This window comes from Pipistrellus hanaki, assembly GCF_964339955.1.
Source record: "Pipistrellus hanaki genome assembly, chromosome: 7".
Classification (NCBI taxonomy): domain Eukaryota; kingdom Metazoa; phylum Chordata; class Mammalia; order Chiroptera; family Vespertilionidae; genus Pipistrellus; species Pipistrellus hanaki.
The window spans coordinates 87673896-87691491 of record NC_140509.1 but is presented as its reverse complement, the minus strand read 5'-3'; the positions used below and the strand labels follow the sequence as shown (position 1 = coordinate 87691491).

At 67.6% G+C, this 17596-nt stretch overlaps 1 protein-coding gene across 6 annotated transcripts in view; it reads left to right on the top strand.

Annotated features, from left to right (window-relative positions):
• RPS6KA2 (ribosomal protein S6 kinase A2) overlaps window positions 1-17596 on the top strand; it is a 68414-nt gene that overhangs the window by 46197 nt on the left and 4621 nt on the right. For all 6 annotated transcript variants that reach the window (XM_084890948.1, XM_084890949.1, XM_084890950.1 and 3 more), the window contains 17 exons: window positions 3247-3363; window positions 3878-3959; window positions 6347-6427; window positions 6820-6899; window positions 8421-8527; window positions 8688-8725; window positions 9446-9588; window positions 10364-10434; window positions 10915-11003; window positions 11348-11412; window positions 11923-12025; window positions 12316-12446; window positions 13214-13339; window positions 13700-13789; window positions 14269-14427; window positions 15519-15680; window positions 16605-16681. In XM_084890948.1, coding sequence (XP_084747074.1) covers window positions 3247-3363; window positions 3878-3959; window positions 6347-6427; window positions 6820-6899; window positions 8421-8527; window positions 8688-8725; window positions 9446-9588; window positions 10364-10434; window positions 10915-11003; window positions 11348-11412; window positions 11923-12025; window positions 12316-12446; window positions 13214-13339; window positions 13700-13789; window positions 14269-14427; window positions 15519-15680; window positions 16605-16681 — 1721 coding nt within the window. The remainder of the gene's footprint in view (window positions 1-3246; window positions 3364-3877; window positions 3960-6346; window positions 6428-6819; window positions 6900-8420; window positions 8528-8687; window positions 8726-9445; window positions 9589-10363; window positions 10435-10914; window positions 11004-11347; window positions 11413-11922; window positions 12026-12315; window positions 12447-13213; window positions 13340-13699; window positions 13790-14268; window positions 14428-15518; window positions 15681-16604; window positions 16682-17596) is intronic.

The window sequence follows — 17596 nt, the reverse complement described above, 5'->3', positions numbered from 1 at the left end:
AAGAGGAAGAGGAGGAGGGAGAGCAGGAGGAGGAGGGAGAGCAGGAGGAGGAGGAGGGGAGAGCAGGAGGAGGAGGAAGAGGGAGGAAGAGGAAGAGGAGGAGGGAGAGCAGGAGGAGGAGGAAGAGGGAGGAAGAGGAAGAGGAGGAGGGAGAGCAAGAGGAGGAGGAGGGAGAGCAGGAGGAGGAGGAAGAGGGAGGAAGAGGAAGAGGAGGAGGGAGAGCAGGAGGAGGAGGGAGAGCAGGAGGAGGAGGAGGGAGAGCAGGAGGAGGGAGAGCAGGAGGAGGAGGAGGGAGAGCAGGAGGAGGAGGAGGGAGAGCAGGAGGAGGAGGAAGAGGAAGAGGAGGAGGGAGAGCAGGAGGAGGAGGAAGAGGGGGGAAGAGGAAGAGGAGGAGGGAGAGCAAGAGGAGGAGGAGGGAGAGCAGGAGGAGGAGGAAGAGGGAGGAAGAGGAAGAGGAGGAGGGAGAGCAGGAGGAGGAGGGAGAGCAGGAGGAGGAGGAGGGAGAGCAGGAGGAGGGAGAGCAGGAGGAGGAGGAGGGAGAGCAGGAGGAGGAGGAGGGAGAGCAGGAGGAGGAGGAAGAGGAAGAGGAGGAGGGAGAGCAGGAGGAGGAGGAAGAGGGAGGAAGAGGAAGAGGAGGAGGGAGAGCAGGAGGAGGAGGGAGAGCAGGAGGAGGAGGAGGGAGAGCAGGAGGAGGGAGAGCAGGAGGAGGAGGAGGGAGAGCAGGAGGAGGAGGAAGAGGGAGGAAGAGGAAGAGGAGGAGGGAGAGCAGGAGGAGGAGGGAGAGCAGGAGGAGGAGGAGGGAGAGCAGGAGGAGGAGGAAGAGGGAGGAAGAGGAAGAGGAGGAGGGAGAGCAGGAGGAGGAGGAAGAGGGAGGAAGAGGAAGAGGAGGAGGGAGAGCAGGAGGAGGAGGAGGGAGAGCAGGAGGAGGAGGAGGGAGAGCAGGAGGAGGAGGAGGGAGAGCAGGAGGAGGAGGGAGAGGGAGGAAGAGGAGGAGGGAGAGCAGGAGGAGGAGGGAAAGCAGGAGGAGGAGGAAGAGGGAGGAAGAGGAAGAGGAGGAGGGAGAGCAGGAGGAGGAGGAAGAGGGAGGAAGAGGAAGAGGAGGAGGGAGAGCAGGAGGAGGAGGAGGGAGAGCAGGAGGAGGAGGGAGAGCAGGAGGAGGAGGGAGAGCAGGAGGAGGAGGGGGGAGAGCAGGAGGAGGAGGGGGGAGAGCAGGAGGAGGAGGGGGGAGAGCAGGAGGAGGAGGAAGAGGGAGGAAGAGGAAGAGGAGGAGGGAGAGCAGGAGGAGGAGGAGGGAGAGCAGGAGGAGGAGGGAGAGCAGGAGGAGGAGGGAGAGCAGGAGGAGGAGGGGGGAGGAAGAGGAAGAGGAGGAGAAGGGAGGAAGGGGAGGGGGAGGAGTGGGGGAAGGCATGTCTCTGGGGGACTCTGTGAGTTTGAGTTTGACCTTCAGCTCCAGGTCTGCTTCTCTAAGCAGGAAGCCAGGTCTGGACACAGTGAGGACAGGTGATGGGGGAGGAAGGGGGACTCGAGGCTCCCTCCTCGGTCTCTGTTACAAACGGGGAGATTTCCCTGTAAAAGCCGCCGGTCTCCTGTGGCTAACGGGGTCCCGAAAGCCAAGGTGGGGCTGAGGGTCTTCAAATGACGCCCCCCTCCCTCCCCCGCTGGGCCGAGAGAGCGCCCAGCGTGTCTGCTCACGGCCCCGGGCTCAGGGCGCGAGTCGCTGTCTGTTTTCACGAGCAGAGAAGCCGTGGCTGGTCCTGGCAGAGTGGCCTCCGGTGTGTCCTGTGGCCACTGGGACTGGGAGGGGCCGGGGCGGGGCCTGGCCTGGGGCGGGCTCCGCCCCCTCCAGGGTGTCGCTATAGGACACACGTGTCAAACACAAGGCCCGCGGGCCAAATCCAGCCCGCCAGGCCTTGCAATGTGGCCCGCACCGCGCTGTCATCACTGCACTCTGCTGTCAGTTTATGACATTGTCAGTTTATGACTGTTCAGTAAACCATTAGGCCCGCGATTTAGGCTGGATTTTAGATTTTGGCCCCTTCTCTGATTGAGTTCGACACCCCTACTATAGGACATGGAGGCAAAATAAACCTTTAACTCTCGAGAAGGAAGGTTCTTTCAGACATCCTGGGGTCTTCAGATGCAAACATGGCTGCTGTAATTTCCTTTAAAAACACTGGCTCTTCCGCTGAAATATGGGAGGAGCCGGTCCAGCCCTCCCCTGGGGTCACGGGGTGGGTAAGCCCCTCGGGGCGGGGCGGGGAGTAAAAGGGATGAGGCAGGGGGCAGTCCTGAGCGCCCAGACGCCGTGTCTGCGGCCACGGGACCTTCCGTCGGGCGGCGTGCGGTCGGTCTCGCAGCCGCCGCCTCTGGGGCTGGGGCCAGGGCCACACGGTCCCGTCTCCGTCACCGGTGAGCGGGCAGACGGACGGGCAGACGGACGGCAGACTGGGGGCTGGTGCCCAGGGCCACACGGTCTCCGTCTCCGTCACCGGTGAGCGGGCAGACGGACGGCAGACTGGGGGCTGGTGCCCAGGGCCACACGGTCCCGTCTCCGTCACCGGTGAGCGGGCAGACGGACGGCAGACTGGGGGCTGGTGCCCAGGGCCACACGGTCCCGTCTCCGTCACCGGTGAGCGGGCAGACGGACGGCAGACTGGGGCCTCGAGAAGCACAGGCGTGACATCAGGAAACCATCTCCGGTGTTGAGTTTCCAGTCGCTGACGCCGGGCAGAGGGCAAACCCTTTCCTCTGAGGTGACTCCTCAGGTGAAAGCTTCCAGGGTTCTGTCAGTTTAAAATCGATTTCAGAGCGGAAGACAGAGGGAGAGAGAAACATTGATGATGAGCGAGTCACTGACCGGCTGCCTCCTGCATGGCCCCCCAACCCCCCAACACACACACTGGGGCTGGAGCCTGCAGCCTGGCCTGTGCCCGGCCGGGATGGAACCGTGACTCCGGGCTCAGAGGCGGACGCTCACCCGCTGAGCCAGCCGCGGGCTGTCGGTGTTTCAGCTGAGAGATCAGGCTGCCTCTTCCCGGGGGCGCGCTCGGGGCTGCTGAGCTCCTGCCGCCGCTGCGACTGAGCTGCCGAGGCTCCGGGTGGGACGGAGCGGGGGCTGCCAGGCCTCTGTGTGTGCATGTGTGCGCGCGTGTGTGAGTGTGTGTGTGCGCACGCGTGTGCATGTGCGTGTGTGTGCATGTGCGTGTGTGTGCATGTGCGTGTGTTAACCTGGCCCCTGTCTTGCAGGAGGAGGGCGTGGTCAAGGAGATCGACATCAGCCACCACGTGAAGGATGGCTGCGAGAAGGCCGACCCCTCCCAGTTTGAGCTGCTGAAGGTCTTGGGGCAAGGCTCCTACGGGAAGGTTAGCCCTCTGTGCCTCTGAGCGCGTCCCCCTCCCATGGCCATCCCCTCGCCCCATGCCCGTCCCCTCTTGCCCCATACCCGTCCCCCCATACCCGTCCCCCCTCCCTTGGCCATCCCCTCGCCCCATGCCCGTCCCCTCTTGCCCCATACCCGTCCCCCCTCCCCGTGGCCATCCCCTCGTCCCATACCCGTCCCCTCTCCCCATGCCCGTCCCCCCATACCCGTCCCCCCTCCCGTGGCCATCCCCTCGCCCCATGCCCGGTCCCCTCGCCCCATGCCCGTCCCCTCTTGCCCCATACCCGTCCCCCCTCCCGTGGCCATCCCCTCTCCCCGTGGCCATCCCCTCTCCCCGTGGCCATCCCCTCGCCCCATGCCCGTCCCCTCTTGCCCCATACCCGTCCCCCCTCCCCGTGGCCATCCCCTCGCCCCATGCCCGTCCCCATCCCTGTGCCTTCCCTCTCCCTGTGTCCTTCTTGGGGAGAAGGAGCGGCTGATGGTGTCCGTCTCTGCAGGTGTTCCTGGTGCGCAAGGCGGTGGGGCCGGATGCCGGGCAGCTGTACGCCATGAAGGTGCTGAGAAAGGCCACGCTGAAAGGTGGGGCTCGGGGGTCGGAGGGTCAGAGGGGGCCCAGGGGAGGCCGCAGGGGGTACGGGGGGGCACAGGGGCCTTGGGGGCTCCAAGGGTCTCAGAGGGCTCGGAGGGCTGGGGGCTCGGAGGGTGCCCACTCTGCTCCCGTCGCCTTCCTGCAGAGCCACGGGGTTTAGGGGCGTCCCTAACGAGGACCCAGTCACATGGCTCTGACTGATAAACAGTGTGAGCTTCCGAGCATCCGTGTCCCTCATTCCTGGAGTACATGCCGCATGGCATCAGCACCCTCCTTCCACACATGTCCACCCGTGCATGCTTGGCACGGAGCCTCGAGCGGGCGGCCGGCAGGTGGTCACGCTGCGTGTGGACGGCTGGCCGGCCTGAGTCGTGGCCGCTCTGCATCCCTTTGTGGTCCCAGGGACAGTAGAAGCCCGACCCATGCCTGGTTCTCAGCCCTCCAGTGCCCACTGCCACTGAGCACCGGTCCAGGCAAGAGACCTGGGCACGTGTGTCCCCCACACACGTGCACGGGTGTCCGTGCCCCGGAGGTCCATTCTCACGGACGCCGGAGCGGCAGGGCGGTCACAGGTGCAGCTCCATGTCCAAGGGCGCTGCTGGCGTGGGGTCCTCACAGGGCCCAGGGGCGTGGCCGGGCGTGGCCGCCACATCGCGGCGGTCAGCGGGGAGGGGACGGCCCGGCGGGGAGCAGGCCTTCGCGTGTCACCACCCGGCCCGTGTCTGCGGGCACAGGCTCACCGACCACGTCTCACATGGAACTCTCCCGCCACCGTTCCGCGGTGTCACGTGGGCGCCGCGGCCGGAGCTGGCCTCCTGTTCCGGGTGCCCCTGAGGACGCGGGGTGGGCAGGCTCCGGCCTTTCCGGTCGGTTTCCGGCATCGCACACAGGCTCCGCCTCCGGACGCCCACCGGCAGCGGCCGTCACCGGCCGGCGCCCGAGCCGTGTCTCCGCCGGCTCAGCAGCCGGTCCCAGCCTCTGGCCCCGCCTCGGGGCTGCGGTACGCTCCATGCCGGTCAGCGGTAACCCTCCGGCGGGCCTGGCTGGCTGTGGGGTGACACAGGGCGGACACAGACGTGTCCTTCCCGCGGTGACCGGGCAGGCCTGGGGGTGGGCGTGGCCCGGGCTCCGGTGCTGACCGAGCAGGTCTGCCACGTTCCACTTGGATCCGAATGCGGCGACAGGGCGTCCGTCCCAGAGGGTTAGTCTCCTTCCCGGCACCAAAGGCGTGCCCTGCAGGGAGACGGCGGGGGTGCCGGGCACGTGTCCCTTCTCTCCCCCCCGCATCACGTCACGGGGCCAGGCGTGGGGCGGGACAGGCCGATGGGACAGGCCTTTCCCCAGAAGAGGACCCACCGCGGTGACGGAAGACAGGTCGCAGGCTCCATACCCGGCCCCAGTTGGGGGTGTGCGGGAGGCAACCCAGATGTGACTCTCCCATCGATGTTTCTCTCCGTCTCTCCCTCTCCCTTCCACTCTCTCTAAAAACCCATGGAACGTATCCTTGGGTGAGGGTTAACAGAACAAAAACCAAAGAAAGAGCAAAGGAGCAACCACGTGTGGACTTGAGAGCCTCCCGGTGGGGGCCCGCTGTCAGTGCGATGGGGGCGGGATGGGGGTGTTCGGTGCAATGGGGGCGGGATGGGGGTGTCCGGTGAGTTGCTGTCAGTGCGATGGGGGCGGGATGGGGGTGTCCGGTGAGTTGCTGTCAGTGCGATGGGGGCGGGATGGGGGTGTTCAGTGAGTTGCTGTCAGTGCGATGGGGGCGGGATGGGGGTGTTCGGTGAGTTGTTGTCAGTGAGATGGGGGCGGGATGGGGGTGTTCGGTGAGTTGCTGTCAGTGCGATGGGGGCGGGATGGGGGTGTTTGGTGAGTTGTTGTCAGTGAGATGGGGGCGGGATGGGGGTGTTCGGTGAGTTGCTGTCAGTGCGATGGGGGCGGGATGGGGGTGTCCGGTGAGTTGCTGTCATTGCCATGGGGGCGGGATGGGGGTGTTCGGTGAGTTCTGTCCGGAGAGCTAATGCCTTTGGGGGGCTGTCTGGTTGGTTGTGTAGGAGATCAATCATCCTTATTCCCAGTGGGTACTGGCCTGGGGGTCATGGTGTTGGCTGTTGAGAGGTTGAGAGTCAGACATCTGATTAAAGTGTGTGTGTGTGTGTGTGTGTGTGTGTGTGGAGAGAGAGAGAGAGAGAGAGAGAGAGAGAGAGAGAGAGGAAGAGAGAGAGAGAACGCAAATGCAGCGATTGGGGACCTCCTGGTCCTCGCCCTGGCTCCACTTCGGTGCGTGTGGATTGCCGGGGCGAGAGGAGGGGGCGGGTTCACGGCGGGGCGGGCCGGGCCTGGACCAGGCTGCTGAGCGAGCCTGTTCTGTCTGCAGTCCGGGACCGCGTCCGGTCCAAGATGGAGAGGGACATCCTGGCCGAGGTGAACCACCCGTTCATCGTGAAGCTGCACTACGGTAACCACGGGGAGAAAATAACCACCTGCTTCCGGGACCCGGGCAGCGCCCACGGGCACCGAGAGGAGCCAGCGCCAGAGGGGGCCCCCGAGTCATCACCCTGACCCCCCTATCCCCCTCAAGTCGTCACCCTGACCCCCCTGGCCCCCCCGAGTCGTCACCCTGCCCCCTTCATCCCCCTTCATCCCCCAGCCACCCTGCCCCCTCTGAGTCACCCCGCCCCCCCATCACCCTGCCCCCTCCCAGTCCCTCTGCATTCTTTTTCTCAAAAGGAGCAAGTGCCTTGTTTTTCTCTCGAAGACCTGTGCGCTGGCTGTACCTCACTGTTCTGTAAGGCACAGCGTCCGCCCAGGGACACGAGGGCCGGACACTGACCGCCGCTCTCCCCTCAGCCTTCCAGACGGAGGGGAAGCTCTACCTGATCCTGGAATTCCTGCGGGGCGGGGACCTCTTCACCCGGCTCTCCAAGGAGGTGAGCCTGCCGGGCAGGCCGCCCCTCTCCCTCTGGGGCTCGAGGGGCAGAAGAGGGAGAGCCTGGGGGGTGCTCTCCCTCATTTCCTAGGGGTCCCTCAGCAGTGGCCGGTGACATGGGGGCTACTTGCAGCACCGTTCAGCCTGAGGCCACGGAATCAGACCCCGTTCTAGCTCAAGCCCTCTCAGAGCAGCCGTCCCGCCGGCCTGGTGCCTGCTCCCTCCTGGGGCGGGTGCCCGGTCCTTCCTGGGGCGGGTTCGTGGTCCCTCCTGGGGCGGGTGCGTGGTCCCTCCTGGGGCGGGTGCGTGGTCCCCCCTGGGGCGGGTGCGTGGTCCCTCCTGGGGCGAGTGCGTGGTCCCCCCTGGGGCGGGTGCGTGGTCCCTCCTGGGGCGGGTGCGTGGTCCCTCCTGGGGCGGGTGCGTGGTCCCTCCTGGGGGGGGTGCGTGGTCCCTCCTGGGGCGGGTGCGTGGTCCCTCCTGGGGTGGTGGGTGGTCCCTCCTGGGGCGGTGCGTGGTCTCTGTTGTCCCTGCACCGCGGTCGATGCCGGAGTGCCGGCCTCCGGAGGAGTCTGTCCCTCTGAGCGGAGGGAGGGGCCCTGGCTCCGCGCACAGGGTGCAGTCGGAGGGGAGCTAGGCGGCCTGGGAGCCGGCTGTGAGCGCGGGGCGCTCAGGAGCTGGGGAAAGGCGGACATTGGAATGGAGGCTGACGGGGACGGCAGCACCAGGCGTCCCCCAGGCTGTGGGCACGGTGCCGCCCCCGGGAGGGTCCCTGTGTGAAGGGAGGTGTTCGTCCGTGTGAGCCTGGCAGTCGTATCCGGTGCCCATGGCCCGACGCTGCCTCTTGCTCACACCACGCACGATGGAACTATGTCACGGGTCGCCCTCAGAGGGCGCTCTGGGCTCCGGGGGTGACCTTGCTCGCTGACGGATAAGGATAGGGTCCCCGTTGGCTCTGGCTCCCTGACAGGCACCCTGCCCAGCACCTCTGACACCTCGGGGATGGGCGTGTCCTGGTGGCCCCTGACCTCAGTGTGCGAGATCCCCCACCTGAACCAGGCGCCCCGCACCCTGGGCCCCCACACCCCCATGCTCCTGTCCCCACCTCGGGGTGTCGTCCTGGGGGGAACCCACCGCCCTCTGGGTGGGTGTGAGCCCGTGAGGTGGCTGAGGAGAGGGAGGAGCCATGCCAGACGTGAGGTCACAGCTCCTCACCAGACTGGCTGTGGCTCGGCCATCCGGTCCCCCTCAGAAGCTCCTCTGGAATGTGGGCCGGGACACGAAGCTGTGGCCGTGGGCGAGGACCCCGGAGAGGGGGTCCGGGCGGGGCCTCAGCTGTGCAGGCCACGCTCCTCGCCGCCCTGACCTCACGCTGTAAGAGACCCTGTCCGCACTGCACGCCGGCGGGCACCGCGGGCCGAGGGGAGGAGGCCGTGTGGACCGCGGGGCTGAGCCGCGGGGCTGAGCCGTCCCGGGCGCAGTGCGCGCAGACAGACCAGCCGCCAGCCGCCCGCTCTGCTCCCAGGTGATGTTCACCGAGGAGGACGTCAAGTTCTACCTGGCGGAGCTGGCCCTGGCGCTGGGCCACCTGCACGGCCTGGGCGTCATCTACCGGGACCTGAAGCCCGAGAAGTGAGTGGGCCCCCGGCAGCCCCTCCCCCCAGCTTCCACAGGCGGTCACCCCGGAGCGGGCGGGGCTTCCTCACTGCACCCCGGGACCCAGGGAGCTGAGGAGCCCCACCCGCTGCCCCGCGCCTACCTGCCGGGCTGACAGAGCTCTGCCTCCCCGCAGCATTCTCCTGGACCAAGAGGGCCACATCAAGGTCACCGGTGAGTGAGCGCCGGCCCCGAGGCCGCTCCCACTGCCCCTGCCCCGGCCCTGAGAGCGGGAGGAGGGGAGGGAGGCAGAGGAGAGGGATGTTTCTCTCTCTCCCCCTCCTCCCTCCTCTTCCCTCCTCCCTCCTCCTCCCTCCTCCTCCCTCCCCTTCTCTCCTCCTCCCTCCCCTTCTCTCCTCCCTCCTCCCTCCTTTCCCTCCCAACAAGTCTGGTCAGTGGCCCCCGTGCTGTCAGGCGCCTGCTGGCTGGGTGGGCCTATTCAGAATCAGGTCTCCAGGGGACTTCATGGTGGCCACTAAGAAGTACAATTTATTTTAAAAAATATATACATTTTATTGATTTCAGAGAGGAAGGGAGGGGGAGAGAGAAACATCATTGATGAGAGAGAATCACGGATCAGCTGTCTCCTGTACATCCCACACTGGGGATGGATGGAGCGAAACCTGGGCCTGTGACCTCCTGGTTCATAGGTCAGCGCTCACCACTGAGCCTCACCAGCCAGGCAGAAGTGCAATTTCTTGACCTTCCAGAGCTCCTGAACCCGCAGGCTTCTGAGGCTGTTGCCCGGGGAGGCCCAGGTCCCGCAGCGCCGGAGGGCGTGGGCGCTGGCGCCGGGGGCAGAGCGGGCAGACAGAGTGGCCGTGGCGCCCAGCTGGCAGAACTCAGGGAGTCCGGCTGAGCCCGGACTGAGAAGCCCGCGCTCTGTTTCCTCAGACTTCGGGCTGAGCAAGGAGGCCATCGACCACGACACGCGCGCCTACTCCTTCTGCGGGACCATCGAGTACATGGCGCCCGAGGTGGTGAACCGGCGGGGCCACACGCAGAGCGCCGACTGGTGGTCCTTCGGCGTGCTCATGGTGAGGGCGTGTGTGGTGAGGGGCATGCCGTGGTGAGGGGCGTGCCACGGTGAGGGCGGCTGCCATGGTGAGGGGGGTGCCACGGTGAGGGCAGCTGCCATGGTGAGGGGGGTGCCATGGTGAGGGCAGCCTGCCGGGGTGTGCCATGGTGAGGGTGTGCGTGGTGAGGGGGCGAGCCACGGTGAGGGCAGCCTGCCCGGGGTGTGCCATGATGAGGGCGGCTGCCATGGTGAGGGGGGTGCCATGGTGAGGGGGGTGCCATGGTGAGGGCGGCTGCCATGGTGAGGGGGGTGCCACGGTGAGGGCGGCTGCCATGGTGAGGGGGGTGCCATGGTGAGGGCAGCTGCCATGGTGAGGGGGGTGCCATGGTGAGGGCAGCCTGCCGGGGTGTGCCATGGTGAGGGTGTGCGTGGTGAGGGGGCGAGCCACGGTGAGGGCAGCCTGCCCGGGGTGTGCCATGATGAGGGCGGCTGCCATGGTGAGGGGGGTGCCATGGTGAGGGGGGTGCCATGGTGAGGGCGGCCTGCCCGGGGTGTGCCATGGAGAGGGGTGTGCCATGGTGAGGGGGTGAGCCATGGTGAGGGGTGTGGCGGCCTGCCCGGGGTGTGCCATGGAGAGGGGCGTGCCCTAGTGACGGGGCGTGCCATGGTGAGGGGGTGAGCCATGGTAAGGGCGGCCTGCCCGGGGTGTGCCAGGCTCTCGCACCTGCCCCTCTGCACCCCATGCCATTCCAGAACCTTCTCTGGGGTCTGACGCCCCCGCTCTGTCTCTGCAGTTCGAGATGCTCACGGGGTCGCTGCCGTTCCAGGGCAAGGACCGGAAGGAGACCATGGGCCTCATCCTCAAGTGAGTGGGGACGCCGGCTCCTCCGGCAGCGCCAGCTCCCTCCCTGAGGCTCCGCAGTGGGGCCTGAGTCCCCAGCCCAGGGGAGACCCCGAGACCAGCCGCTGAGAGCCCCCTCTGCAGCCGGGCCCCTTAGTCCCAGCACAGGCACCGGTGGCCGGCGCTGTGGCTCTCGGCGGCTCCACTGTGGAAGCCGGGAGAGACTCAGTCTGGTTTCCACGTGGCCAGCATCCCCGGCCGCCCCGGGAACAGGGTCCCCCTGAGACCCAGGCTGGGCGGACTGCCGCCACGCGAGTTCACTGGTCTCAGTGCTGCCGGCCGGTCAGGAGCACGGGCACACCTGGTGGCCGTGGCCCGGCGGCGGGGTGGTGGCACCTGGTGGCCGTGGCCCGGCGGCGGGGTGGTGGCACCTGGTGGCCGTGGCCGGGCAGCAGGCGGTGGCACTGGTGGCCGCGCGTCCTGACTGCCGCCGCCTGCCCGCAGGGCCAAGCTGGGCATGCCTCAGTTCCTCAGTGCGGAGGCACAGAGCCTGCTGCGGGCACTCTTCAAGCGGAACCCGTGCAACCGGCTGGGTGAGCGCCCCCCCCCCCCCCCCCCAGCCGGGACACCGGGACAGACACCGCCCGGCTCCGTTCCTGCTGGGGTCCCGGCCCCAGGGGGGAGGGGGAGAGCTGGCCACACCCTGTTCCCACCCCGGACGGGCCCTCCTGCCGCCTCCGGAGACAGACAGGATGGCCCCGAGGGGCCGCTGCCAGGTCAGCCCTCCACCGCGGCGTCCGGCCGGGCAGACCCGGTTCCGGGGTCGCCACGCTCACTCCACGGCAGTCTCTGCCGGTCCCAGGGCCCCCCTCCCCCCGGTCGCCCTCGGTGGGGGCTCCCGCTGGCCCTGCGGTCCCCGTTCACACTGTCCTGGCAGGTGCGGGCAGCGACGGCGTGGAGGAGATCAAGCGCCACCCCTTCTTCGTCTCCATCGACTGGAACGTAAGTGCGGGTCCCTCACAGGATGGAGGGGGCGGGCACACCGGCCAGGGCACCCCGAGGCCACGCCCACCTGCACCTGAGGGCTCGGAGCCCTGGCTGAGACCGGGTCACCCATGGGTGCAGGGCGGGCGCCGTGGCTGAGACGGGGCTTACCCCCGGGTCCTACCCCCAAGCCCATCTCTCTCCGTGCTGAGCTCAGGCAGCTCCCGGGGCTCCCAGCTGCCCCGCAGCCCCCGGCTCACCAGCCTGGGGAGGGTGGGTCGGGCACGGTGGGCGGGGCCTGCGGGCATGTGCGCTGGGGAGCTCCCCTCGGCGGGTCAGCGAGCGGCTGTGCGTGCCCGTGGCTGCGGCTCACCCGCCGCCCGCCCCCCGGGGTGGCCCGAGGCTCAGGCTGAGCCCCGCAGGAGCCCCGCTCGGCCTCCCGGGGGCGCTGGTCCTCAGGCCCCGCCCCTCCCCCTCCCCCTCACCTGCCCGCTCTCCCTCCCCTCCCCGCCCCTCCCCCGCCCGCAGAAGCTGTACCGGAAGGACATCAAGCCGCCCTTCAAGCCCGCCGTGGGCCGGCCCGAGGACACCTTCCACTTCGACCCCGAGTTCACCGCCCGGACGCCCACAGGTGTGCGCCCGCCGGGAGGGGTGCCACCCACCAGGAGGGGTGCCCCCGGGGTTCTCATCGACCGCGGGTCCTCCCGTCCGATCAGAGGAGCCCGGCCTCAACGCGCCTTCACACACACGCACCACCTGCACATGCCGCGCCGCGCCCCGCGCCGCGCCCCGCGCCGCGCCCCGCGCCGCGCCCCGCGCCGCGCCCCGCGCCGCGCCCCGCGCCGCGCCCCGCGCCGCGCCCCGCGCCGCGCCCCGCGCCGGCAGCCCGCAGCCTCCCGAGCGGCCGCCCTGTCCCCGCAGACTCGCCGGGCGTGCCCCCCAGCGCCAACTCGCACCAGCTGTTCCGAGGCTTCAGCTTCGTGGCCTCCAGCCTGGTCCAGGAGCCCCCCCAGCAGGACCCGCACAGGACGGCCGTGCACCCCATCGTGCAGGTACCCCCCCGGGCGGGCGGGGCGGGGCCACCGGTGTCCCACGCACACGGCCGGCCATCTCAGCGGGCAGTGCTCTCCGCCCTGACTTCTGAGCCTGTCTGGCCGTGGTCTGGTCCTTGTGCGCTGTCCTGAGGAAGGGCCGGGAGGTGGCGGTCAGTGTGGGCAGAGCCATGGGGCATGGGGGTCAGGGGAGGCGGCCTGTGGTCTCCGACCTCGCACTCCACAGGGGAGCCCTCTGCGCAGCGCCCGGGGGGAGTGTGTCAGAGGCTGCGGCCGGGGCCCAGGGGCTGGGTTTCCCGTCTCCCTCCGCCTTCGGGGCAGAAGGCAGGGGGTCCGAGGGGACAGCGCCCTGGCCTCGGTGCTGAACGTGGGGTGACCGGGCCTCACGGGGTCAGAGTCCCATGTAGGGGTCAACACGCAAACACGCTCCGGACCAGGTCTGAGCCCAAGCCCGGGCCTCCGGCTCCGTCCCTCCTGCTCCAGACTCACACTCTCCGCTGCCGGGGAACTGGCCGCCAGCCCCGAGCCCCGTGTCTGAAAGGGGTGCCGGAGGGGAAGGCTGGTGCTCCCACCACCCCCCTGACCTCCGTGTGGAGGCGCACAATCCGGGCCCCTCTGCCCCCGCCATGGCCTCCCCCCAGGCTCTAGGGCCCCTCCGTCCCCGGCCTCAGGGTGGGCACATGCGCTGTGCACCCTCCCCCTCTCCCTTCCCCCCCCCCTTCCTTCCCTCCCACCCCCGCGAGCTCAGGGCCCCCTCCGTCCCGCAGCAGCTGCACGGGGACAACGTCCACTTCTCCGACGGCTACGAGGTCAAGGAGGACATCGGGGTGGGCTCCTACTCCGTGTGCAAGCGGTGCGTGCACCGCGCCACCGACACCGAGTACGCCGTGAAGGTGAGGCCGTGCCCCCGCCCCCTCCCCCGCCCCGCCTCCGCCTTCGGGCTCCCGCAGGACGGGGTTCCCTGGCTTGAGGTTAGGCCCCATTTGAACTTTATCTGGCAAATCGTGGCTGCCTTCAGCTCCAGGCACGGCGAGGTGCGGACGCCTCTGCACCTGTGGGTGACCCACGCTGGCGCCGGGGCTTTGGCACTGGTGTTCGGGAATACAGCTTGGGGGCGGGCATAGCGATCAGCGAAGGGAGGGGAGAGCGGAGGAGGGAACGGGGCACAGTCCCCACGAATCAGGCCGGGAATTCCCGGTCCGCCTTGTCCCTGGGAGCGGGCGGTGGAAGGTCGGCACCACGGTCTGTTCCAGATCATCGACAAGAGCAGGAGGGACCCCTCGGAGGAGATCGAGATCCTGCTGCGGTACGGCCAGCACCCCAACATCATCACCCTCAAGGACGTGAGTGCCCGGGGCGCCCCGTGCCCCTCGTTCCTCCTCAGTGCTCGGCCGTGCGGGGGACCGGTGTGCGGGGGGGGGGGGGGGGGGGGGGGCAGCCAGAGTGCTCGGCCGTGCGGGGGACCGGTGTGCGGGGGGGGGGGGCAGCCAGAGTGCTCGGCCGTGCGGGGGACCGGTGTGCAGGGGGGGGGCAGCCAGAGTGCTCGGCCGCGCGGGGGACCGGTGTGCGGGGGGGGGGGGGGGCAGCCAGAGTGCTCGGCCGTGCGGGGGACCGGTGTGCGGGGGGGGGGGGGGGGCAGCCAGAGTGCTCGGCCGTGCGGGGGACCGGTGTGCGGGGGGGGGGGGGGGGGGGGCAGCCAGAGTGCTCGGCCGTGCGGGGGACCGGTGTGCGGGGGGCGGGGGGGCAGCCAGAGTGCTCGGCCGTGCGGGGGACGGGGGGGGGGGACCGGGGGGACGCAGCGCTGACCCCGCCCCCCGGCCAGGTCTACGACGAGGGCCAGTTCGTGTACCTGGTGACGGAGCTGATGCGCGGCGGCGAGCTGCTGGACCGCATCCTGCGGCAGCGCTGCTTCTCGGAGCGCGAGGCCAGCGCCGTGCTGTGCACCATCGCCCGCACCATGGACTACCTGCACTCGCAGGGGGTGAGCGGGCGGGGTGCACGCGGCCGCACGCCGCTCCCTCCGGTCTAGTCCCTGTGCACTGACTCCCAGCCCTGCGGCGGGCATGAGGCCAATATTCCCCTGTATCTACATCTACGTCTACGTCTACGTCTATGTCTATATCTATATCATCTATATATCTATATCTGTATCTGTATCTATATATCTATATCCATATCTATATCTATACCTATATCTATATCTGTATCTATATATCTATATCTATATCTATATCTATATCTATATCTATATCTGTATCTATATATCTATATCTATATCTATATCTATATCTATATCTATACCTATATCTATATCTGTATCTGTATCTATATATCTATATCTATATCTATACCTATATCTATATCTGTATCTATATATCTATATCTATATCTATATCTATATCTATACCTATACCTATATCTATATCTATATCTGTATCTATATCTATATCTATATCTATATCATATATATCTTTATTGATTCAGAGAGGGAGGGAGGTGGAGAGAGAGAAAAACAACGATGAGAGAGAACCGTGGATCCAGGCACAAATGTTCATCTTTAGAAACCTTCCCATTCAGGTGACCTGAGCTCTCCACATTCTTTTTTTTTAAATCCTCACTCCAGGATGTTTTAATTGCTGATTTTTAGAGCGAGAGGAGGGAGAGGAAAGAGAGAGCGTCGATGTGAGAGAGGAACCCGGTCAGTTGCCCCCCGTACGCGCCCGGGTGGGACCAAGCCTGCTGCCTCGCGCTGCCAAGACAGCGTCCAACCGGCTGGGCCCGGCCAGGGCCGCCCACACCCATCTCTGGCCATTCCTGACCCCGGCGGCTCCAGGGCCAGCAGAGCTTTTATTCACTCAAACCTCATTCACGTCCGGGGGCTTGGCTGCCTCCTCAGATGGGAGTCGGTGTGGAGCGGGGCGGGGGCTCTGAGTCCAGCGTCCAGGCTGCCTCGCCCGCTGCCGGGCCGTGAGCAAAGGGCTCCGAGTAACCCCGGTTCCCAGCGCCTCTGCTCTCCGATCCCCCCCGCCCCCACCGCCCAGGCCCCCCCTCAGGTCCCTCCTGCCCCTGCAGGTCGTGCACCGGGACCTGAAGCCCAGCAACATCCTGTACGTGGACGAGTCCGGGAACCCCGAGTCCATCCGCATCTGTGACTTCGGCTTCGCCAAGCAGCTGCGCGCCGAGAACGGGCTGCTGATGACGCCCTGCTACACCGCCAACTTCGTGGCCCCCGAGGCGAGCGCCCGGCCGGGGGCGGGGGACGGGGTGGGGACGGGGACGGGGGAAGAGGGGGGGGGAGCAGGGGACCGGGGAGGGCGGCCTCGCCCACACCCCAAAGGCGGGGCACTGACCGCCAGACCGGCTTCTTTTACCCGTTTACCTGCACCTGCCCGCCGGCTCGCAGCGGCTGAGCAGGGCCGCGGAGGGAGCCGCCGGGGTCAGGAGTGGCCGGAGGAAGGGCCGCCCCACAGCGGGACGCAGCCCGGCCTCCGGGGGGGAGTCCGCCGGTGACACGGCGCTCCTGAGGACATCGGGGAGGAGCGGAGCTGGACTCCCGGGGGCCCCTCTGGCACCTGGCGGGTCGGGCACAGACGCAGAGGGCGCAGGGCCGGGGCGGGGAGGGCGGAGGCGGGGGCGCAGGGTTCCGGGGTGGAGGTGGGGCTCACACAGCGAGTCCACCCGGTGGGGCTCCTCGGGGTGACGGTGTCGGTTTTAGGTCCTGTCTGACCTCCATTGAAGCAGTTCTTCTGCCTCAACCAGCAGTCGGCAAACTCATACGTCACCAGAGCCCGATACCCACAGCCCAACGACTGAAATGTTTTCTGAGAGCCACATGTTTTAAACGTAAACTTCTTCTAACGCCACATCTTCAACATAGACTCGCCCAGGCCGTGGCATTTTGTGGAAGAGCCACCCTCAAGGGGCCAGAGAGCCGCCTGTGGCTCTGGAGTTTGCCCACCACTGGCCTTAACGGTGCAATGCACCCTCCTCCGTCTGCGAGCCGGTGTCCGCGGGCTGTGGCTCCGCGGGGCTGGCCTTCGGGGGGCCCGTGGGGCGCACGGCACTGGCTCTGCCTTAACTGTGGGATCGGGGCCACCGGAGCCGCACGCCGAGGCCGAGCCTGCCTCCGCCGGCGCTCACGGTGGCGTCTGCCCGCAGGTGCTGAAGCGGCAAGGCTACGACGCGGCCTGCGACATCTGGAGCCTGGGCATCCTGCTGTACACCATGCTGGCGGGGTGAGCGCCCCCTGGGGGACCCCAGGCGGGGCCCTGGGCCAGGCCTCCCCCAGGAGGTCCCCCAGATCAGGGACCCGGCTGCAGGCCCCCGCTCACCCACGGACACGCAGGCCTGGGGCCTCCGCCCACATCCTCCCCTCCACACGCTCCCGCTCCTGGCGGCGGCCTGTGGACGCAGGGGCGCGGGTTCGATCCGGTCAGGGGCACATGCCGGGCTGCAGGCCCCCTCCCTGCCCCGGTTGGTCTGGCACTTGAAGAGCAACCAACCTATGTGCCCCTCTCACATCAATGCTTCTCTCTCTCCCCCATCCCTTCCGCTCTCTCTAAACACCAATGGGAACATGTCCTCGGGTGAGGATTAACAAAAATAAAAATAAATGAGATAGAACCGTCCTCCTGAGCCAGGAAGTGCCCGCCGAGGCCCTGGTCGGACGGCACCGGGAGGGCAGCCGCCGTGGCGGACGGGGGCCGTCCGAGGCGCAGGGACCTCTGTCCTGGGACCAGGCACCTGGGGGTGTGGGAGAGGGTCGTGTCTCCCTCGCGAGCTCAGCGGCCGGCTGACCCGGACCCCGGCCTCGGCCCCCTGCCTTGGACCAGAGGCGAATGCCGTGTGGTGCCTAAGCTCCTTCCAGCCGTGGAGTCCAGCACTCTGACCCCTGTGCCCAGCATTTTAAGTCAAATAAACACGCGAGTGGAGGGACCCCTGTCCTTTTTACGGCCGCAAAATGGACCCAGTGCCTCGGGGAACGATGGGCAGCCGGGCCCCGGTCTCGTTGTAAATCGGTGACCAGTGCCGAAGGGGTGGTGGCCGGCTCCCGGCCTCATGCTGCCGGCTCCCGGTGGAGGTCACCGCCCGGCTGTGAGGCCCGCCAGAGCCCCCTGCCGGGAGAGCGGGTACCCGTGGACCCAGCCAGC